Source organism: Rhinolophus ferrumequinum, chromosome 18, assembly GCF_004115265.2.
Source record: "Rhinolophus ferrumequinum isolate MPI-CBG mRhiFer1 chromosome 18, mRhiFer1_v1.p, whole genome shotgun sequence".
NCBI lineage: Eukaryota > Metazoa > Chordata > Mammalia > Chiroptera > Rhinolophidae > Rhinolophus > Rhinolophus ferrumequinum.
This window is the reverse complement of record NC_046301.1, coordinates 26,040,832-26,065,284: the sequence shown is the minus strand read 5'-3', so window position 1 is coordinate 26,065,284 and position 24,453 is coordinate 26,040,832. Positions and strand designations below refer to the sequence as shown.

Here is a 24,453-nt window from a genome sequence, read left to right as displayed (position 1 = left end):
TCACAACAGGAGTGGTTCTTCTTCTTCACACTATAGGATACCAAGTTTTCTCTGGATTTGAGAAGAACCCCAACAAAGAATGTACATTATAACACTGTAAACTTTGGTTGGAAATTACATTTTGGTGTTCCCTGCTTAACAAAGCAAGCTGTCCTTGCTTTTAGCCTGTGATTAATTAGACAAGAAAACTACATTTCCCTATCCTCTCTGCAGCATTGAGTTTTTGTTTTGCAGGAGATAGTAAGTCCTTCCTCACAGGAATCACAACACCTCTGGTCTAGCTCCTCTAATGACTGCCCTTCTGCCTCTCTCACACACATTAAATCCTCCCATCCTTCCACCCTTCAAATCTGCCTTCGTTTAACTTTCTAAGCGCAGATATCTAAAGAATGACACCAAAGTACATAATCATGCAAAACGAACACTGTATGTTTTATTGCTCAGTGAAGGGTAGTGAGCTATTCAGCCGCCCAACAAATATGTATCAAAGAGATTTATTTCCACGTTTCAATAATGATTTATCCAGGTAAACTCTATGCACTTAAAACTACTATAATAATTCATTAACCCATTCTCTTTGGGACTTTTAACTGTTGCTTTAACAGGGACCTGAATGTGGCTTTCAAGCATTGAACAGCCCTAGACTTCATTTGGGCTTTGCATGTAAAGCTCTACTTGGGCGCTTTCCGAGCTAGGGAATCTCAGGGGGTCATGTCTATTCCCCAGATCTATGAGGAAAAGGCACCCCACTTCATCATCTCTCACTTGTTAGGCAGAAGCAACTCTTCCTTCCCACCAAAGGATCCAGAGGACTAATGGCCTTGAGAGTAATATGAAATTCCAGGGCCAGACATCCCAGCTTTATGTTCATACTTGTGGTAAAATACCCAGGATATAGCACGAATCATATCCTTCTGAGATATGGAAGAATGTTCATTTGGTCATCTGTGCAAGTAAATATCCACTCTTATCCATGCTGTTTCTGACTTGGTCTTTCAAAAACACACATCCGATCTTATCATTTCTTCCTTTAACATCTGACATCCCCCGTGGCTACTAGTAGTTTTAAAACTGTTGGGGAGGGAGGCAGAAGCCAATGGTCTACTTCTTTTACTGTTTTGCTTTTTTTTTTCTCTTGTGAGATTTGTTTTGAACCAAAGCTCCATAGAAATAAATAATGATGATGATTAATACTAATAATAATCACACACCTTAATGTGACAAATAGTCCCCTTCATGATTTGTATCCAGTGGTCTTTCTGTCCTTGTTTTCCTCACCTCCAACTCATCCCCGGCCACTTGCCATCAGGATATACTATGCATCTCCAAAGACTCCATTTCTTTGTGTGTACTTGATTATTTGCTTGAACCAAGTCCTTTCCTCTTGGCTTAATGGACTCCTCTAAGACCAAGACACTTCGCCAAGCACTGAGTCTCCTCCTACTTTGTGCTCTCACAGAATTTTATAATTAATTATCTTATGTTCATCTTTCATTTTCCTTTTTTGATAGAATGAGCCATACTTTATCTTTGAATTCCAAAACAATATTATTCCTGGCATATAAAAGTCATTCAAGAAATGATGAAAAAAATAAATGAAATTGAGTAAGTGAATCTATTTTTATTTAGGTTCAAACTTTGCGTTTTCTTACAAAGTATAGATGGAAATAAAAAGATGAGAAAAAATGGGAAGAGACATTTTAACTCTATATTCCTCTTTGCTTTTTGATGCAAATGTCTTTAGAAAATTTGAGGGGAACTCTATGCTTGCTTGAGAAACAAAGATGAAAATTTATTTTGTTTAAATTTATTTACTGGGCACAAGATAATGGGACAAGAAGCCATGAGTGGAAACGATGAAATTTGAACAAAAGGAACAGCTCCTGAAATTCTCAGGAAAAACTAGCTGATAAGGAAACAGTCTTGGGACCCCACATTATTTTTTAGGAAAGTTAATCTGGCAACAGGATTCAGAACCCTTAGCTCCCAACCCTTCCACAGGCCCTCTATGTCCATTCTTTTCTCTGTCCTCAGTTTATTCCTAACTCAGAGCTCCTGTTTTGTTCAATTATTTCTGTGAGAATTACCTTTTAGGCTCTCTGCCCCTAGCTACCACCAGTGTTCTGGATATGAAAATGCCTCCATAACCCTTATCCTCCAAATTGGATAAAACAGAGGGAAAGGGAATTCCTTACAATTTTTTGTGGATTTTGAATGTATTCAATTGTGGAAATGCTGAATGGTCATCTTGCTCAAGGTCCACAAAGTATTCCATAATTAATGAAACTTTGTAGGCTGGTGTAGGGAACCTATCACAGATTATTTCATTTCTGTGGGAAAATATATTTTTGGTGACTTTTTATTTGGATAAAATGTCAAATTTATAGAAAGGTTGCAGGAATAGTACAAGGAATTCTCCTATAGCTTTTACCCAGATTGTGCACGTTTTACTCTATTGATTTTGTATGTGAACACACACAGAGAGAAAATATTTTTTGAATTCTAATTGACTTACAAACTTTTAGAACACAAATAATTACCAAAGTGGGATCTGTTTAAATATTTGATAAAGACATTTTATTTTATGTTTTTAATTTCCTTAAATTCTTATTATTTTCCCTAGGGCTCAATTCCAGAAACAAAAAATGTATGTAAGTAATAATTTTCCTTCTAAGTGTTTTTATTAATTTCATATATTTGTAAGACTATAGCTATATTTTCCCAAGGCCTATGGTGTTTTCCAACAATAGGATTGGTATTTAATGAAACACATTCAGTCCTTCAAGATGTTAGGGTATGACGAAGTTAATAATAATCAATGTGATATCTGTATTAGTAGACTCGGGATTCTAGAGGCCAATCAACAATTACTTTTTATTCCTGAGGTAACCATGGGGTAGCCTGGGAACTTGTGGAGTTAATTAAAGAACTTTTAAACTGAGTTACTTCTTAACTCCCCAAATAAGAGTTCAGCATACCTCTGGCTCTGTTAATATTGATTTAAAAACTATAATGTTCACCTTTCTCTTGCTTTGAAGTTGAGCTCTTTTAAAATCAAATCCTTATCCTAAACCAAACTCTGTAGGTTATTTAATTCACCAGAGATCTTAGACTAACATCATGAAAAATTAAAGTTCAAGCTCCAGAAAAATGTTGAAAAGTTTCCAATTACCGCATCACTTTCTTCATCAACACTAACATTCTCTTTAAACAATATCATTGAGATATTTCAATTAGAACACAAATTCACAGATGTGTACTTAATAAGACAAAAAAAATGGATGATTCTTAGGACATATACACACAATAAAGTGTTCAAGACAAATACTTAAAAATACACTGTCAGAAAAAAAGAACAAGTCTTATTTCCCACTTCTGAACTTTGATTTTCTTATTAAAACTTTATATGGCTCAGCATGTCAACAGAGGTTGTCTGCTGAAATAGACCCAAATTACTGTGTGTTGTAATTTGTGTTGTGTGTTGTGTAAATTATTGTGTGTTTTGTGTGTGTGTGTGTGTGTGTTTGTGTGTGTGTGTGTGTAAATATTTTGTTTCTGTACTTTCTGGAATTTAACCTGAATGCTTACTTACTCTCATGTTGCTTCTGGTTAAATTAACTAGAATGGTATTATTGCATTTCAACATAGGCTGTAAGCCTCTTTTATCCTAAATACTATAATGCAAAAATGAATTAATAGGAATTAAATTGCTAATATGAATTAAAATAGCTTTCACCATGTATAGAATAAAAAAGAAAAGTCAAACAAAAAGAAGTATTTATTGTTAATGACACATCACGTTATGGAGAATATTTTTATAAAATAATCTTTGATATTTACATAAGATCTATTTTATATTCACATTGCATCTAACCCATAATTGCTTATATTCTTAAAGCAATAAAAAGAAGAAAGAAAAGTGCAACAGGAACAAAAAACTTAATCTATTTTGTTATATATGCTAAAAATTAAATGAGGTAATAAAAGGCAGAGTTGAAAGAGTCAAAGAACTTACGGTACTGAAGATTATAATTTCTATTCAAAAGCTTTTTTAAGGCAACACTATCACAAATACACTTTAATAACCATGGCATTCCACCAGGACACAATATTGCAAGTGACTCCATCACATTGTACAGGTCACTACAAATGCCTGATATATTATGTACAATGTGCTAAATAAGTGATTGTTATATAATAGATACATCCCCAAAAGTCACTTTTCGAGGTTTCTTTGTTTTTTAATTTCACTGAAGAGTTGAATTATTAAAGTAAGTGTTTTGTCATGTTAAGTGGAAGAAAAAGTAGATGGTGACTTATCTCCTGAAATTTTAATACTGCTCTTTAGCCATCTGCTTCCTAAAGTGCTTTCAGAGATTCCACACATGCTCTAAGGAGTCAACCCCCAAAGACTAATAATCGTGGACATATTTTCCTAATCTATTCCCGTTGCTTTGCCTAAAAAATTAGCATTGCCATCTTCAACCTCTTTCTTTTGGAACCACGGTTTTGAATTTGTTCCTTGTTGATAAGATTCCAGAAAATAACAAATTCCAGGAATTTCACTGGGGAAGTTTGGTGGAAGTTCCTCCCTTGATCGAGGGGTAAACACAAAACCAGGACAATCTTTGAGTAATCTGAGAGATTAAAATAAAAATATTACCATTAAAATTTAATACTGACATAACTGTCTACTCAAAAAAAGTCATAACTAAATGACTATACTTGAAAATATGAATAAACCGGTTATTTTCACTGTGATTGACAGAAAGGTACTAATGATGTTAACAAATACATTCACAGAAGTATAAGTAATTAATTCACAGTAACAAGAAAATTATACCATATAATGTATTTCACTCATATTAGAAAAAATTAATTATAAAATATTTTTGCAAAGATATAATCTATAATCTATCTAACAGTGCTATTCACAGTAGTGGGGAAAAAACAAATAATTCAAAGGTCTAATAACAGCAAAAACACAAATACATAAATATAATGTTCTAGAATAAGGCTTCCCTAATTTGAAAGAGTTAAAACATTGTCCATTTATCGATTCATTCATTTTGTAAATATTAGTGAGAAGTAATCATGGGCAAGAAGTTGTGAAGGAAAAGTTTTACTCAGGTGTAGGGGTGTGTGTGTGTGTGTGTGTGTGTGTGTGTGTGTGTGTGTGTGTAAAATGTAAGAATAACTTTTGATCTCTCAATGGAACTTTTACAAATTCTAGGTTAGTAGGACTTAAATGAGATTTAATTGTACATGTTGACACTCTACTTCCCATCTGGTACTTGCAATATTTTTCTTTCCTAAATTCATCTATTCTATCAAATTTTATTATTTGCTACTAACTACTTGTCCATTATACTAAACTCCTTTTAAATTCCAATCCTACTGATTAAGTTACTGGCTCCTCTTCTTATTTGCTTCTCTCACTTTGTCAAATGCAAACTTAATAAGCATCGCTGTAATCGATTATTCAGGCCATGAAAAATGTTGAATAGTTTTGGGCTCTACACCAACTTCTATATAGAAAATCACTCATCATATCTGCCCAACCAATCATGGCCTTCTACTCACCAGTCTGTGATGCCATGTCTAAATGATGGGATGATGGTGCTGCATTAGATTTTGATATTGTGACATCCTTCTATGTACTGAAGAAACCAAATGAATAGAAATCTAGGTCTCAAGAATGACAGACCTTGAGTAGAATACAACATGTGAGTATTTTGCTAACTATTTTTTTTTTATCAGTGCATCAGTGAATATAAAATCTGCAAAGTAAAACTAATGAAAATGATACTTTAGTCATGAATTCATAAATATTTTTGAGTGCCTATTTTTTATAAGGCACAGTATTTGGTAATATATAATGAAAAGTTACAGAATCCAATAGTAAAGGTATAAGCTTCAAACTCTGGTAGATTTAGCTTTGAATAGCAGCAAAGATGTCAGTTTTCTAAACTTTAAAATGGGTATAATACTACATGCCTCTGAGGACAGTTGTGAAAATTAAATAAATTACACAAGATTGATCAAGCATTAATTAGATGTCACATAACACCCATATTGGTAACAGTTAGTCTGATAATATCGGGCTTTGGGGAAGAGAAACCTTCATACACCATTGGTAAAATACATATTGGTAAAACCAATTTGGACAACAAATTGATCCTTAGTAAAGTTGAAACTGGGTAGAGTCTTTGATCTTGAAATACCATTTGTAGGTATATTATCTAGATATGTATGTATAAGAATATTTATCAAATCACATTTATAACAATGAAAAACTGGATACACTCTAATTAACCATGGGTAGAAGATGGATTCTGACTTATTCGTACTCTAGAATATATATTATATCACATGCATGTATAGTGACATGCTTGGTCTGGCTTGTACTGGCTTGTGACCATCAACTGTTGGACATTCATGAATTTTGTAAGCTATCAGTGGTCTGAAACTTGCCATGTTGAGAGTATTGACACCAGAGAAATTGGTAAATGCTAGAAATCAGGGATTCTCCATTTCACTCCCCAAAGCTGGTTTACCAGCACACCATTGCATTAGAAATAGTTTAAATAAATGAATTAGATTTGTAAGAGCTAGATGTATATTTTGTCAAGAAAAAATTTCTCAAAAACGTAGTGTAGGTGTGGATTCAAGGCAAGGATATAAAAGGATACGAATAGGTTCTGTGGAAATTTATTTTCCTCTGGCTTTATTTTTCCATCAGGAGGAATCTAAATGATAGTTATACTTCTAGCCTCTTTCTGCCCATTTTCCTTCCTGATAAACAGAAGCAGCATATCTTATTACTCTACTCAGTGCCTTCCTGCCTCTCTCTTTGGGAGCCTGTTTGTCTGCAGGATGTATATTTTCTCGGATGTTCCTACAAACCCTAAGGGGTATAGAGTTCAGTAGGTCAGACTGAGAATGAATAGGGGCAAAGAACCTGTGATATTTTATTTCTTTCATAAAACAGGGATCTGAAACAAATATGGCAAGATGTTGATATTTGTTAACTATTAAACAGTATTGGCTACATGAGTAACATATTTTCTTTGATTTTTTTTCCTGTATGTTTGAAATGTTTAAAAATGAGTTGTAAAAATGTATAAAACTATAAAGGTTTAATAGACAAAAACGTATAAAACCATAGGTGATTACCAAATTTGAAAATATTTTTTTCTGCCCTACATTTCTTATTAAATATGGTAATTCCAATCATAACCTTTGTATCATTTGAATTTATTATGTGCCTTGCTCAAGATCCAACAGCTGGTAATCCCTGTATTTGGAACGATCAAGACATGTCTTCTGAATACAAATCCTGTGCTTTTTAAAGAAACTTCCAGATAAACACAATTAGTGTGTCATGGAGTTAGAAACGTTCATTAAATCATCTTTAAATAAAGATCAAAGTTTGTAAGAAAATCAGGTTAGAAAAATATAACTGTTTAGATGAAAACTTGATGGCAGTAAGACCCAAAGATGGCAGCAAAAGTCCCAGGGCAGATGTGCACATATGATGGGCATTTTGCTTTACTTCCTCTTGACCAAATACCATTTTCCCCAAGAAAATAATAAAACAATAAATTTCAGGTGGTCAATGCAACAGTACCTGTAAGTTGTTGGACTGACATTGATTTTCCGTGGTACACTGCAGGACTCAAATTTGTTAGCCAAAGTGACATTGTTTCCAAAAAGACAGTAACGGGGCATTTTAACTCCAACAACTCCAGCAAAAACCGACCCAGAATGCAGTCCGATTCGCATCTGAAAACAAAAAGGACCACAATGTTCCTGGTCATTGGTAAAACATTTCCCACTTGTCAGTGTTGTTTGAATACTCTGTCTAAACTGTTTTACCAATCGCTCTCACCACACCACTCCCTCCTTCCTCAAAACCTCCAGCCAACTTCCTTCTACTCCTCATAGCTGATTAAAAATTACCAGTGCAGAATCAGTCTTACCTCTTAACTTTTCCCCATGTATGCACTTTTATTTCACCTGTCTTCAACATCTAAGACAAATTTCCACACATACCTAGCACAGTCACCATAGTGACAAGACAAAGTGTCTATGCGCTGTCTATGTGAAAATGCTCTGTCCATCAAGTGAGACAGACATAACTTCTGGACTACAGGAGTCATTTTCCCAAGCACTGTTAGAGAGGGGGGCAAAAGAAGCTAGCTCTCACTATATAAAATATGGGTTTTTAGGCATTTTGCTTTGAAAGAACTTTATGCCAAACACTACCTCATTATTCAAATGATTATAGCTAGAGAAAGGGAATTGTAATATTTAAGCAAAAAAATAACAGAGGAAGCGGGAAGTTGTTGCTGACGCCCAAATTATAGTGACTATATACACTTTAGTTGAAAACATCTAGACCCATGGAAAAACCAGTGTTGTGCCATATCTAGATATACGATGTAGTCTGGAATGTGTGTGGCAAAGATTTAGGAATTCTGAACGTTATCAATGATTTGGAGAGCCACGGGACAGAATACTTTAAACTGGGATATTCTAGAAGATTTGATTATCTTAGAGGATGCACAAAGTCTTAAGTCACTGCTAATAAGTTAAAGTGGGGATATTTTAAATGACCATCAGAAACTATGTGCATTATTTTCAAGTTCTTTGTTCAGCTGACCATTTAAAAATAAGTTTTGTCAGATATATACCTTTTAAACAAAGGCTAAGAACTCAGTAACTCAGAATTTAGAACTCAGTAATCTAGAATTCTGAAGACTCCAGTTCTGCCTTGTTTTATAGCTTATTTCCGATATCTGCTAGAAACGCTCCTAAATTATTTGCTTATAAGATGTCAAATCATCAATTTTGCAAAATTTCCAAACAAAAAGCACCATATTATGAATCAGGAGATTTGTATTTTAAACCAAACTCTGCTAATAATGGCTAGTCTGACTATCTGTAAGTCTTTTTCTCCCCCTCCATTTCTTCATCTATAAATTTTGATATATTTATATTATATAAAATATAAAGGATGGACAAAATCCCATTTCTTTGTCACAATTTTACTTTCAGCAACAGAACTTAGAGGTCTATTACATCTGGCTTTTTCTTCTTTAGGAGTAGATGGTTTTACATGCATAACTTCTAAACAACATAAACAGACAAGAAAGATGAGCAAAAGTTATCTTCTGCCTATAAATAACAGCCACAAGTTTAGAACATTTAGGTAGAGACGTTTTTGCTCTCTTTCTGCAATCTTCTGGGTAAACCAGTTTCTCTCTCCATACTTGTTATTCTAGCTCTTTATATGGTAAATTTAGCATAGCATTCTTATTTTTCTATTTCATTAACGTATTTATGAAATAGATTCATTTAATATATTTCTTCTATTTAATCAATGTATAAATACATTCTCCGTATAAAAATCCAAAGAATGCAGATAAACCAAATGCTCCTTTGGCTGCCCCTATGTAGCTCTCCCTCCCACCTCCCTTCTCCACTTCTGAATCTCACTCTCAGCTCCACTGCTTTCTTATCAGCGAACTTTGCAAATGCAGGAACAAGAACCTGACCCAAAGTTTAAGATGCATATCGTTAATGCATCTCTTTTCCCAGGGAATAGACTTTCATGTGAAATCATAAAAGACAGACAAAATTCTGTATTTTGGCAAAAGCTTGAATGGAAATCTGCTGAGGAAGTCTTCCATTTGGGGACCACTTCCTTTTTTTTTTTTTTTTTTTTTTTTTTTAGAGGAGCAAAGATTTTTATTAAAGTGAAAATACAGCTCTCTTATGAGGGGGTACCCAAAACTGGGATGGCCCTTGGGGACCACTTTTGACATAGTTCTTTACTCATCATCACAGGCTTCTGGGAATAGGGAAGGAGGAGTACAAGAAGTTTGCTTCCAAGTTCACTTTCCAGTCACTGACTTTCACTGCTATTTCAGCCCTCCGGTCTCTGTCAGTTTCCTAAGCCTGAGTGGGTGGATGTTAATGAAGAAATCAGTAGGAATCAGTGAATAGATGACTTGTACACAAGACACATTGGAGAAAACCATAGAGCTTGAAAAGAAAAAAAAAAAGGAAATATTTCCTATTCTTTCACTTTGATTTCATTTCATAGAATAGCAGGGTAAGAGGGAATAAAAGCCCAGGTTTTGAAGCCAGATAGACATGACTCCAAATCCAGATGCAAGAGAAACTTGACTATGCTTGTCCATAAGTGAATTGTGGAGTCCTATTCCTAATGGTGTCACAAAGATTAAATGAGACAACATTCAAGTCACAATCCTCTCTCTCTGATACACATTAATGTTTCTCTCTCTAGTCAAATGACTCTTCAGTTCTGTCTCTGTGATATTTTATGGGTAGCTCCTAAGGCCATCAGGTATTCCCTAGGACTGCAGGTTAGTACAAATAAAAAGGTGTTTAACATCTCACTTTACAGGCCATTAAAACTAAACTATTATTACCCAGGTAATTATCTTTGAAACAAGCTATAAATAATTCCTCTAACTGTAAAACTCTAAAAATACACTTCTACAAGTAATAAAAATCATATCACTAACCCCCTTGCAACCATATACTTTTTAATTACAAAATACATTTAGAAGTCACAGGTTTTATTTTAAAATTTTACTTTGATGCTATGAGTCGTCTCACAAAAAAGGGGGGATACATAATTCTACTCTAAAAAAAGTGCAATTATAGAAATTAAATCATGAAGAGTCAGATGCTATGATGGTTTTTAAACACAGTTGCAAATTATTCCACTCTTCGTATTGAGACGTGGGGCCTAATTCTCCTTCACTCTATGCAGACACATGATTGCTTTGACCAATAGAATATAATGGAAGTCTCACTGTGTGTCTCCTAAGGCCAGGTCATAAAAGGCCATGCCTTTTATGAACAAGATTTCTACCAATCTTGTTCCCTGGGACAGGAGCCACCATGTAAGAAGTGTGACTACTCTGAGGTTATGTCACATCTAAGCACACGGGCAAACAGTCCTTGCTGAACCCAACCTTTCAGCCATTCTCAGCAAGGAACCAGGCATATGAGTGAAGCTACCATCTTGGAATGGGCCCTCCAGATCCAAGTGGTACATCCGACTATCCTGAATGCCCTCCACCATTTGAGTTTTCCCAGCTGAGGTACTAGATACTGTGAGCAGATATGAGGAATTCCTGCTATGCATCATCCAATCTTCTGACACACAGAATCCATGCCTAATAAAAGTTTGTGTTTTACAGCACTAAATATGTGGAAGTGTGTCACATAGCAATATATATGTGGGTAAACAGTGAAGTTAGACACCAATTATGAAGGCTTAAGTGTATGGTTTTTGTTAACACTTAAGAGTCAGGACTAGCAGTACCTTTTTTTATTGTATTATAATCATCACCTAGTGTTTTTTGTTTCCCTTAGAAAACCATCTAACAATAAAAGAGGATAATCAAGAACTATCTTTTAAAAAAAGAGAGAGCCAAGACTAAACTTCTAAATAGTATAGTTTTGTTTTAAAGCTTCTTTTCTTTCTTCTCTGTATATTTCATAGCATACCAAAGAGGATTCTATATCATTTCAAAGGCCCATTTCTGAAAGTCATCAAGAGAGGCCTGTTCTATAAAACTTAAGTGGCGATTCACTGCAAGTGCCACAAATAAAGATAATCTGCTCATGTTCTATCTATTAAACCAATGCCTAGCATGTTTATTTTATTTTCTCATCTGCAATAAAATATTATTCTGGGATCTGGTTCATCTAGAAATTTTTGAATTTTAGGTGCCTGAATTTTAACGTCCTCCCCTGAAGATTAGAAAAATAAAAATTACATTTTACAAACTCACTGGCAATTTCCATATGCATTTAGGTTTGGTGAATCAGATACACTGGCGTGAGATTTGCAAGCCAGGATTTCTGCTGTGACTGCACTTCTGTTGCTTACAAGTGCAGGCAGACCTGTGGAAGCCTTTGGATTTTCCATGGCATGTTCAGAAGAGAACTGTTTCCAGTCACTTATTTTGTGTGTGTCATGATGAAGGATTTCCATGTTGCTGATATTATAGTTTTGTTCTGTAGCCAGTATTAGAGGCAGCAGCTTTCTCAACACAGAAGTTCCCTGACTGTGGCTGATGTGGTATGTACTTCTGGAGCCAGCTTCCTGATTGTGGGAAAAGTAGTGGTTCTCAAGTGTGGCTGTGGGAGCCACTTTTTTGAAACTCAGTTTATACCTGGTTTCTTTGGTCCTCTGAATAATTATGTAAACCATTTAATACCATGTAGTAAATTTCTTCCTGCTTAAATAAGTTAGAGATTTTGCCCTCTGCAACTAAACCCCAAATAATAATCCACTGTTCTTTTTGATAACTAATAAGCATTTACTCTCATTTCCTGGACAATTTTTGATCTACCTTACCTTGATAGGTTCGCCATGGGGAGACATGACTTCATCAGAGAGCTCCATCATCTTTAGGGCCATCAAAGCTATTTGAATAGCGTGGGTATCAGTTTCTTTGTGTAATCCCCCAGCCACACAATATGCGTCACCAATGGTCTCCACCTACACATAACATATTTTCCATATTACAAATAAAAGTTCAGGAAAAATCAGTAGGTAACATACAGCAGAATTAAAATTCATACAGCAGATGAATGAATCTTAGTGTTATCTGTCTGTGATACTGGCTACGAAAAGCTAACAGTAAATTTAAATCCACAAAAAAATGCACCAAATTGTAATAATATAATAGTTGCATATTTCTTCTCCTCTAAATATTTATTGTAATTTATCAGATCATCTCACTCCTCTTGTACAAAGCTTACAGTATGGAGAAATGGAGATAAGAAAGGGAAAAAGAGACACAAACTTTCAGTAATTTTCCATTTCACTCAGAAAAATGCTGAAGCCCTTGTAATACACCCGAAGTTCTCCTTGACCCACCTCTCTGCTAATCCCTGCTTTTATCTCTTAATTCTACTTTCTGCTCACTCTGACCCAAAGCCACTGGCCTCCTGCTTTCCCTCAAACATACCAGACATGCTCCCAATTGCTATTCCATTGCCTGGAATAAGCTTCCTGCAGATAACCACTTGGATCATCCTTCATTTCGTTCAGCCCCTACTAAAACATCACCTTAGGAGAAAGGCCTATCCCGACCACCCTCTACCAAATAGTAATCGTCCCTTATCCTCTGCCCTTCTACCCCTTAACCTGCTTTATCTTTCCTCCAGAATATTATACTTCCTGGAATGCTATAAATTTACTTATCTGTTTATTGTCCTTCTTTCCCCCAGTAGAACTCTCTGAATTTGTCTATTTTATTAACTCTTTCTTATATCAGCGGTGCCCAGTATATTCACCAAAGAATGGACAAGGCAGCCATGCCTAACATTAAGCTTTTCTTTGGTAATGGATACATAAGAAGTGCTTAACATAAAGGCTAAGAGATCACAGGTGCTCCATAAATGTTACTACTTAGAAGAGGTACTCTCACCCCAACTTGGAGTTAGGTGCCTATTCTCTGTGCTGTGCTGTTGTAGCACCTTGTACAGACTTGAGTGAAATGGAGCTTTCATCATGTCACATGGAAATCCAGCATTTGTCAGTGCCACCCCTCCACTGCCCTCCCACATGAACTCTTCTCACAGGGATCGTGCCCACCATGCTGGCAAGTGCTAGATGACAAGTAGGTATTTGCTAAAACAATGGCTAAATAAGTTACTAACACACACAAAAAAAAGATCAAAAGATTGAATGACAGAAAATGAAATTAAATAAAGTCCTGATATCCTCAGGTCCTGGAGTAAATAAACTTGACTATTTCTTGGAAGCCATGACACCTATAGGTCAGCCTATGATTATACATTCTGTATATCTTAAATTTATTTTATGGTTAAGACCCTTATTCATGTACAGCTGTCTCCAGGTGTTTTCATGCCTGGAAGTGAAGAGAAGGTAGAAATAAGGACTACTACAGACGATGATTCACTAGCCTGTGCAGCAGCTGGGTTCATCAGGGAACTCCATGGCTACCATCTTCATAGTAACGAGGCTAGATTCTGAACGCTTGATAGGAATCACCAATTTGAAGCTTGCAGAAGAGGACTACTTCTGTCATTGCTCACAGCAGTTTGCAAAGGAGAGCAAGACCTCCTTCTCACAATTCTGAGACAGGAAACATTCTTAGATAGAAACTGTCTACAAAAACTAGTAAATACAATAAATTCCACAAGAGGTCATCAAGCTTAACCTAACTGAAGCCAATGATTTTATCTGTAGTTATACATGGACCTATTTTTGTCCCAAGGGATCATAGTTCTGTCTGGAATTTCCTGTTACAAATTTTTAAAAGGAAGGGTTTCTTTGTTTGTTTATTTGTTTGTTTTACTTCTAGCATCTAGATTGAAAAAACAAAACAAAACAGGGTCTTATGTAGTCCCACAAATACTTTTTATTTCTTCCTCAATCATTTATCTATACTGTGCTGAGTTAAGCTCTGAAATGCCAGATTGTTATGTGGCCAATTAAGGGATGATTCCACACACACAAATGAGAAGCATGTTTTATTCTTAATGCTGGTATCTAAAACAATGCAAAATACTTCAAAATCAGTAAAAAAAATACGTTTTACTTCTAAAGAGACAGGCAGAACGTGAAATCTCTTCCTTAGTTCTCTTATTGATAATAGTTACTTTTTTAAAAAAATAATTTATGGCTTAGGGACAATCACTGTACATTCACAGTGCCTGGAATGATGCCTGGTACCTCACAGGCTCTCAAAAAATCCTGTTGCCTGAAGAATAACAGATATTATTTACCACAATATTTATAACAATCTTGTTCATAAAGATTATGGGACATATTGCATATTATTCATGCATACAAACTCTGGGTGCATAATATTTTCTCTGTTGCAGAAATGAGAAAGGTTAACTTTCTCAGTTTACAAAGCAAGTCAGGTAGAGACAAGGTTTGAAGAACTGTCTGCTCTCGGCCTCTTTATAATAATGCCTTACATAGATAATTTGGATATCTGTTAACTGGTCATGAAGATTGTCATGTTAACTCTATACTGAATTAATCTATTGAAATATAATTTCAATAATCCTGGTTTTTGTTTTTTTTTTACTTTTATGGATACAAAACAAAGTGTGGATTATACAAGCCACACTTTGAATGATCTCATGCTTAATAACTCAACTCAGTTTCTACAGTCAAGTGTCACGTTCATTGACTTTTCTTTTTTTTCGTCTCAGGTGTACAAAACAACATAGTGATCACCGACATTTAAACTGTAATTTATCCTGGGTGCTATACTCCATCCTCTACTCATTGTGTCATGCCACTATTCTATGCCTATTCATTGAGAAGACAATATGGCAGGCCTTTCACGGAATAATCATCTTCTGTTTCTGAGCAGATTCAGAGCTCTTCCTGGCTGGAGGACACCCACATAACTGATGCCCAGTATCCGCTCTCAGATGTGGCTCCCAGGTTAACTCTGCCAAGGAAAGCCTTTTGTTTCCATTGTAACTCAGGTCCTAGCTGCAGTGCTTTTTTTCAGGAGCTTTTGCCTGGAAAACGGGCATCGCCCCACTCCACCCCTACCTTATAGACATCCAGCTCTCCGCACTGCTGGTCAAAGCGCGTGTAGAGGGCATTGAGCATGGTGATGACCTGCAGCGGGGAGCACTGGGAGCAGATGGCCGTGAACCCAACAATGTCTGAGAAAAGCATGGTGACATTACTGAACTTCTTCGCTTGCACAACTTGCCCTTGCCACAGCTGCTGTGCAACCTCGCAGGGAAATATAGAGCAAAGAAGATCCACTGTTTTCTTCTTCTCTTCCTCCAGGGCTTGGTGGGCTTGCTCAAGGGTGGCCTTCAGCTTGCCCAGCCTCTTCTTCAGGCCATCTTGTGCTCTGGCCTGTTCTCCTATCAAGACCACATCCCTCAGTGCATTGTGAATCGGAATGTCTGAGAGGTAGAGCCCACGTCCTGTAAAATCTTCTAACCTGTCCACACAGGGTGAGCCCAAGAACAAGATCGCACTGGATTCAATGATGTAGATCATTTGGCCTTTGAGGTCCATAACCTATGAAACAAAGGAGAACCAATTGCAGTGATTTATTCAAGTTTCCAATACCTTTTTGAGACAAAAGGAGAGGAAGTTGATACACTAATAAACGCTTTGTATTTAAACTTGATTTTTTTTCCTACCTGCTGACAAAGAACAATACGTTTTCGCTAAATGGAACAATAGTTCCAAGTTACTATGAGTTCTAAAATGTATGCAGCTATTTAGAGACTATATTGGAGTATACTCTGCATATAACTTTCAATGAGCAGTACAAAAATTTCTTGCTTGAAGGATTTTCTCACTAAGCGCTACACGGATGCTTTTGTTACTACATCCCTTTGATAGTAGCAGCCAGCAGGAATAGTGTATCAAGGAGCCTTGAGAGGGGTGAGACTTAAGTGGTCATCCTGTATCATAAGATTTACTTGAATGAGTGTGGACAAACACGCATATGTGTGTTCACTGCAGCGAAGAGTCCGAAGCAACCTAAATGTCCTTCAACAGCAGATAATTAAATAGAGGACAACTTTACAATGGGTACTACACAGCCTTTGAAAAGTGAAATAGACCTATAGCTAATGACAATGGAATATATCTAAAATACTATATTGCTTAGTAATAAAAAGGAAGTTATAAATAGTATTTTGTTTTAAACAAAAATGTGTATAATTAATGTTTTTGATTTTTTTGCTGCAATGGACATCTTTAAGTATTACCATTTGAAAAAAGAACATGTAGCTCTACATTTTTTATGATAAAAAGTAATAAAACTGTTTTCATTTTTGGGAACAAACAGTGCATCTGCTGGGCGCATGCATGTCTAAAAGTTATACGCATCATAAGCCTCTCTGTTGCTTTGCTTGTACTATCAACTATGATTTAGCAAACTTTCTTTCCTAAGACTAAATAATTACTAAAGTTCTCTATCATGAGATGACAGAAAACTTTCCCCCACATTCTCTAACAATTAAACAAGTTACTGATTTTTTTCTATGTCTATTAAATACTGATTTAAAAATCCACTTAGTGGGGTCCTATAAGGAACAATTGGTTTTTGTTTGTTTATTGTAGAACAATACCTCTTATATTCCAAATTAAGTCAGCTATTTCACGATGATTGAAAAAAGGTAGATGACGTTCAATGAATATTTGTGAAGAAATGGGTCAAGTAAGCAAGCAAATAAATTCAGAAAGGGTCTTGGTTTAAATTTATTCCAACCTTAAAAGTACTTTAGAGTTTTTCAAACATAAATATTTTATCAAAACCTTTGAAGTGATGCATGTATTTTTATCTTTTCTTTTTTGTTTCTGGTCCCTAAATAAAAAATAATTTATTTCATATTCAAAATACTGTTATGCTGCTGCTCTTACCCTTGAAGATTTCTTCACAGAATTGTCCCATCTCCTCACACGGACCACAAACTGCATATTCAACATAGTCATGATTCCACTAAACGTTTGGCTGATTTTGGGAGTCAGAATCTCGAAATACTCTGCAAAATTAGGCTTTCCTTGGAAGTCTCTCCTGTTCATCAGTCTCCTGATGCCATTGCCAAATTGCAGAATTGTCATATCTTTGTCAAACATGAAATGGAATGGAAATGTCTTACAGAAGAGAGAAGCAGGAATGACGAGCGAGGACTGGGGTTTGCCTGGGGACAGGGATGGTTTGGTGCTTTTGACATGAACGGAGTATAACAAATAGGGCTGATTAACAAACTCGCTGCCATCATTACAGAAGCAGGAAGGCACTAACGACACTTCCACTTCGGTTTCGTACAGGATGTGAGCAGCTGCCTTAATGACGCCGGGAAGAATCAGGGATGTGACCTTCTTAGGGAAGAAATAGTAAACATTTAAGAAATCGTGATCTTTATCCAGGCAGAGAATGGAGGCATCCTCGAGCCTGCCCTTCTTTTCTGCTTCTTGGCAGTGGCTGCTCTGCTTCAGAAGGGTGCTGAAGCTATTTAAAAAATCTTTGAGGGTTCCTCCAACTACCCCCAGGATGTGTTCATCTTCCTCATAACATACTTTAAAAAGCTCTTCCCCGAGAGATTCTTTGATGGTCTCCACCGGAACTCCTGAAAGCATATAATACATTTTCTGCTATATCAAATACGTCATATTGGTAGCACTGTGCTGTTACTACTATTCCTAACATTGTTTTATTTGATGATTCTTTTCCCTTTATATATGGGAATAAGAATTCCAACCCAAATTAACTACCTACCTTCCAATTATCTACATATATTAGTTACTAAAATTCTGGTAGCTCTGAGTAAAAATCCCAAATCAATTAATTAAAAAAGAATGATCAATTGCATGTAACATCCAACTTTTTATCTCCCTTAAACTTAACTATGAAAGATCAATTGGAATTACAGGATCAGGTCCATTTCAGAAAAAGCTCTCCCATTTTGTTAATAATAAAACCAGCACATGTTGATGAAGGGGTACTGTCCCCCTTGCAGGGCGTCCAGGAGTATAAGCTTCAGATACAGGAATTAATTTGAAATCACTGGTCGTGAAACTCAATTTTGTCATTTTTCTTTCCAGATTATAAAAAGCAGGTTTTTGTTTGTTTGTTTTCTGAGTAAAATACCATTCTTGTTGTTTAATGTTACTCGAATGAATCTGTGTTTGGAATATATTGTTTACTTTCTACAACTTCCTTTGCTTTTAAACTCTGTGTATTACGTTTTTCTCATCTGTAACTTACAAAAGCAATAGTGCCCTCTTCATAGCACTGTTGGGATATGTGGGGGATGATGTTTACAATAGTGCCTGGCTCCTAGGAAGGGTTCCATATAAGTTAGCCATCATCACCACTATTATTATTATTATTATTATTATTATTGGTGGTGTTATTATTATTAAATTCTTAATATCTTATACTTTTATAAAAATTTAGCCTATTGGTCCATCCATGTATTCAAACTTTGAAAGGGTCAGTGTAACAAATTTACTCATCTACTTGTCTCCCTAAACTAATTATTAATATGAGAACACCGTTAACCCCTTTCCACATGATTGTTTCCAACATGAAAAAAAGTCATTTATTTTACTTTGTTGATTAAGATTTTCCATGCATAAATGAGGAATACTTAGACAACTTCAAGACCAAAGCATGTAAATGTCTATGAGTCAGTTTCCCTTTTGGCCTTATCTACTTCTCAGCAAATAAACAGGACAAGAAGAGGAAATGTTTTAGGTAAAAAAAGTATATGTATAGTATGAAAAAGAGTTAGTCATTATGCTAACACAATATACAACATTGAACACTTCACACTGGAAGTCACCAACAAATAAATATAAATACTTTAGAAGAAAACACTAGTTTTATAGGTATTTTCTACGAATAGAAAATGGCAGTTTACAGGTAAACTATTAGTTGTATAATTATTTCCTAATTACATATACTTAAACAATTCCATTACCTGCTGCAAGTGCTTGGTCTGCAATTATTTTCTCAAAGTCTTCTCTTTCCACAGATTTTCTGAAATTATTTCAATATTTAAATTATAAACTGACAAATAAATGCCAAAGCTTCAGATTATAACATACAGAAATGACAGAAAATAACTTAAATTACCTTTTCTGTAACAGCAAATCTTGACTGAATGTCAAGTTTATAGGAAAGGAGCAGCGACATGTACCAACCAAAACAACGCTAGAAAACTCCCACATACACCTGACATAAAACGTTTCATCATTTTTTATGATGTGGACTCATCTTTTTACTATCCACAGGTTATATTATACAGGTCTACACTGGTAGGGAACCAGGAGTGTGAAATGGTCCAGAAAGAGATGATAATAAAGCAGCCCAAGGTTTTTCTGATAAACCAACCAAGAAGAAACACCTACATCCTGATGGATTTCACTTTTAACTATCACTATTTTTTTTCCTAAGGTAAATACATAGCATAACTTGCTTTTGAGTTTTAGGTCCTAGATATTTAACTGTCAGATATCATTAAACTTTTATCCTTGATCTTGTATAAAAATTAGTAACTAAAAAGTCTATCCTTTAATGTAATAGCATACATTTTAATTGATAGAAGCCTCTCGCAATTTCAATTGGACAATTTGTTGATTTAGGTCTGCCTAATTGTTTGATGATTTCTTATAGCGATGACTGATAATGAGCAAATTTGCCAAACAGCAGAAGCATATTAAAAGATACCCAAGTTCTATTTGGGGTTTAGTTTACCATTAGACAAACCAAGTTTACAAACAGGCATAAATCCAAAATTTTAAACAGATTTCAATAAAACACTATACATGTAGAGAAGTTTCAAAAGAAAATATTTTCAAGAAAAAAAATTGCTAAGTCTACTACTTTGTCACATAAGGGTGTATTGCTTATAATTATTTAAAATACTCAGTGGAAATATTTTCTTATCTAAATTGGTTTGGGATCACTCTATAATATTATCTAGTTTGACTCTAGAGATCCCCAAACCTATAGATATATACTGATATATATATGTGTGTGTATATATATATATACACACACACACACACACACACACACATATATATACACACACACTTACATATATATATATACACACACACATACATACATATATATATATGTATGTATATATATATATACATACTGTTTATATATATAAAACAGTATACATCTATTAGGGTGACATTAGCTAATAATAACATTATATAAGTTTCAGTTGTATGTCCTTATAATACAACTCTGTTGTGTGCTCACCACCGAAAGTCTAGTCTCTGTCCATCACCTAACTCCTTGATATATATTATTTCATATTAATCAGTCCTTAGATTTACTTTTTTTCATTTAAGCAATTTCTATTTCTTGCTAAAGAATGAGAGCAAATCTGTTCAGAGAGCTACAATTCTGCCAACTCCCAGCACCAATGATATGTGAACAGAGCTTAGTGAGTCCAAAGGACACATATTGCACTTCAAAGTAAGTTCCCTATCTGTCCCTTCAAAATAAAAAAGGAAGTGTAAGCTTGTATGTGCACCTGTAAATGTCTGTGCGTTGTACACAAACACCAGCCATGAGTTCCTACACATGATGATGTGAACAAAAGATCCCATAAAAGAAACGAAGCAAAAGCTCAATGTGCAAACAACCTAGAGAAGTATCAGAATGGCTGCACTAAAATTTATTTAGGGACAGTATATTATATTGTTTTTGTTTATTTGTTTATTTTGCTTTTCAAGTCATATAAGATAACAAGCAGTCCAAACAGGAGTTAAGGTGTGTTCAGCAGTTGGCAAAATGAGAGCAATAGAAATGGTAGCTGCCTTGCCAAAAGGAAGATTGGGGGGTAAAAACAAAGAACAGAAACAAAGAACATACCCACGAACTGTAAAAGCAAAGCAGAGAGAAGCCATTTGGCATATTTGCAGGCACTCTTACAAGAAAAAAGGGCCCTCATCTTATTTCAACAACTGAATGTTATCATGAGGACAATTTAAAAGTATGATTAGTTCTGTAAGAAATCAGGGAAGTGGTAAAAGATTGTTCAAGATTTCCAAATAAAATCTTTTTCTTTCTTTTTTTTCAGTTTCGAGATTTTTAAAAGAGATACACTGCTGGGACCACAACCTAACAGGATCCCTGCACCTAGTTTAGAACATTTCAGACCACAAAGCCCTGAGAATAAATTTTGAGTAAACTGGCTGCCAAGGACTTAAGCAGACAGACACAGTAGCACGGCTACAATGACGTGTGGGTATCTTATCAGCGTGACTGAGAATTAAGGTCAGAGGCATTCTGGAATGCTTTTCATATCACTCGTGTAAACAAAGCTTCTGTCAGACACATAGATTCACATTCTCTCCTTCTGGACCCATCTGTGATGCCTTCTTGGCAGCCTGCTGCCTGCAGTCTGGGACAAGTTAGTCAGCAAGGAAGATTAAGCACAGATAATCCACAGAACAGATTATTAAATCATGAGTAGTAAAGAGATGAATGAATTTATAAAATATTCCTGACAATTGTACTGCTTTGCAAAACTTCAGTGTTCAATTCTGTACATTTGAACTCAAGTATTTATTCTATCATTTACAGATGAAATAATCCTTGAGATTTCAAGGAATCAAAAACAAGGCCAAATCAAGTTATCTACCAGCAGTAACTATGCCAACATATATTTGAAAAATTAACTCTATAAGTCAGATCTTTTAAAAAATCACCTTATATAGTAAGCCTCTACAGAAAGCTTTCTTAAGAAAATTTCAAAGACAGAGTACAAGAAAATGTATACATGGACTGATACTCAGCCAGTGCACACCAGTATAACCAAACTAGTTTTGAAAATACTGAAAGACTTCCCTAAGGATTGATACATAGCTGCTGCCCCAAGCCCCCATTCACCCACCTTGATCCTTCTCCCATCTCACCTCCTGTTACAACAGCTAAAAGTTTAACCTGGGTGGGCGCGGGGCAGAAGCGAGGGGAGAGGTATCACTGGGACCCTGCCCCAACCTTTTAGCATATCCTTCGGGCAAGGAGTCTGTACTGATTGTCTGGGATCCATGGCTTACCTGTTAAATATTTCAGAAATTACCCCTTAGTAGGAAAGAAGAGGTCTATGGGAGTTTGTTAAAGCAGCAGTATATGGCAACATGGTTAAAATCATGGACTTTGAAAAATAAGGTTGGAAATTCAGTTTGCCTTTTCCTAAACCCCTATGAAATCCTAACCATTTTATATAAACCTGCGCTTAGTGATATGTAAAATATAAACAATAAATGCACTTACTTTCCGATTCACGGTAGCTAAAACACGTAGTCCAGTTTCTGGCATACCATAAGGATTCCAAATACATTCAGCCTTTCAGTAAGTGTTGGTTACTAGCAATAGTATCAGAGATGGTACTAGGAAGTTCGGACAATTACAATGGTTTAATTTACCTGCTTGCTTTGATTTTGTGTTTTGCCAGTGTTCTCTGAAGTGCAAGACTCAGCTGCTCGAACTGAAAATTGAAAACAAAAGTTTTAAACATTCCCTTAACTAAAATTTACTTGAAGATATATTGTAGACGTTTATCCTGAAAGTTTCTTGTGAAAAAGCAGATACAGCAATACTTAAATGATACGTGTTGTGAATTTACACTTTGGAAAGTGAGATTGATTTTCAATGGGTTTTTCAAACCTGGGAAGAAACAATGAGCTCAGACTCCTTTGAGTTTGGATACGGGCTGTGGCCCAGGGCTTGGCCCTTGGTGGGTGGTCTCTGACAGCCACAGAACAAAGTCAGGTTGAGTTGGAATCCAAGTAGAAGACTCCAGTTTGGTAAAGTCAGGTCTTCCATGAATGAATCCTGGGCATCACTACCTCTGGGTCAGGAAATCTCCTTCGATCCGCTCCCAATACTTCAATGTCAGCATGGCTCGCGCCAAGCAACTCCCTGTTCCTTTCACAAACCCATCACATCAGTGACTCTCAGCCCTTAACTGCAAAGTCCCATTAATGTTTCAGGCATCATTTACATCTCCTGCTCAAGGAAACTGGAGATATCTGTCTTTCCCCTTTCTTTTATCCCTTAAAACCAATCTGTTACCAAGATCAGTTGATCATTAACTTGAAACAAATCTTGGATTTGCCCTAACTTGCCCTTTCTTTCAACTGACAATCTTCACTGAATACTTACAGTTTAACTCTCTTTCATTGATTGCTGAGTATTTCATGACTTTTCCTATACTGCAAGATATTTGGGTATAAGCTTCCATACTTTTATAAACTTGTTGACTATCTATTAATCTTTCTAAACAGGTTGTCGTCTCTAGTTGATAAGGGGATGTAGAGCATTGGTAAAAAGTGATGCCAATTTTTTGGCATTCCATATAAAAATCATATATATCTACATGTGTATATATAATCGTTGACTCTTTCTGTAGATTACCCAGAGGAAAGTCAAGAATTTTCTGGCTACGTCCCAAATTGGGAAATTCCTTTCTCCTCAAGAACTATTTATATCTGTCTTAGAGTTTCCACTGGTCAAATGAGGCAATAGAGTTCAGGAAAATAGCCAATCTTCTGTTTTAATGAAATAAGGTCCAAAAAGAATTTTGTTTTAATATACATTACAGCGCTTAGAAAAGAAATCTGAAATTTATTGAACGAAAATGCAAAGGCCCAAAAGAAAAAAAAGAAAACTTAAATTTACTACTGTGTTTCCCCGAAAATAAGACCAGGTCTTATATTAATTTTTGCTCCAAAAGATGCATTAGGGCTTATGTTCAGGGGATGTCCTGAAAAATCATGCAAGGGCTTATTTTCCGGGTAGGTCTTATTTGGGGGGAAACATGGTATGTAGAACAACTTCTCTGTTCTGATAAGGAGAAGCAAGATATGTCTGCCTCAGGATGAACGAAAGGCTGGCG

The 24,453-nt window shown here is 35.6% G+C and overlaps 1 protein-coding gene across 7 annotated transcripts in view; it reads right to left on the bottom strand.

Annotated features, from left to right (window-relative positions):
* Positions 1–3,494: 3,494 nt before the first annotated feature.
* Positions 3,495–24,453, bottom strand: part of GUCY1A1 (guanylate cyclase 1 soluble subunit alpha 1) — a 51,631-nt gene continuing 30,672 nt past the window's right edge. For all 7 annotated transcript variants that reach the window (XM_033135088.1, XM_033135086.1, XM_033135085.1 and 4 more), the window contains 7 exons: positions 22,982–23,043; positions 19,507–19,565; positions 17,441–18,150; positions 15,599–16,084; positions 12,407–12,550; positions 7,631–7,785; positions 3,495–4,637 (listed from right to left, as the gene is read on the bottom strand). In XM_033135088.1, coding sequence (XP_032990979.1) covers positions 4,436–4,637; positions 7,631–7,785; positions 12,407–12,550; positions 15,599–16,084; positions 17,441–18,150; positions 19,507–19,565; positions 22,982–23,043 — 1,818 coding nt within the window. In that variant the 3' untranslated portion in view covers positions 3,495–4,435. The remainder of the gene's footprint in view (positions 4,638–7,630; positions 7,786–12,406; positions 12,551–15,598; positions 16,085–17,440; positions 18,151–19,506; positions 19,566–22,981; positions 23,044–24,453) is intronic.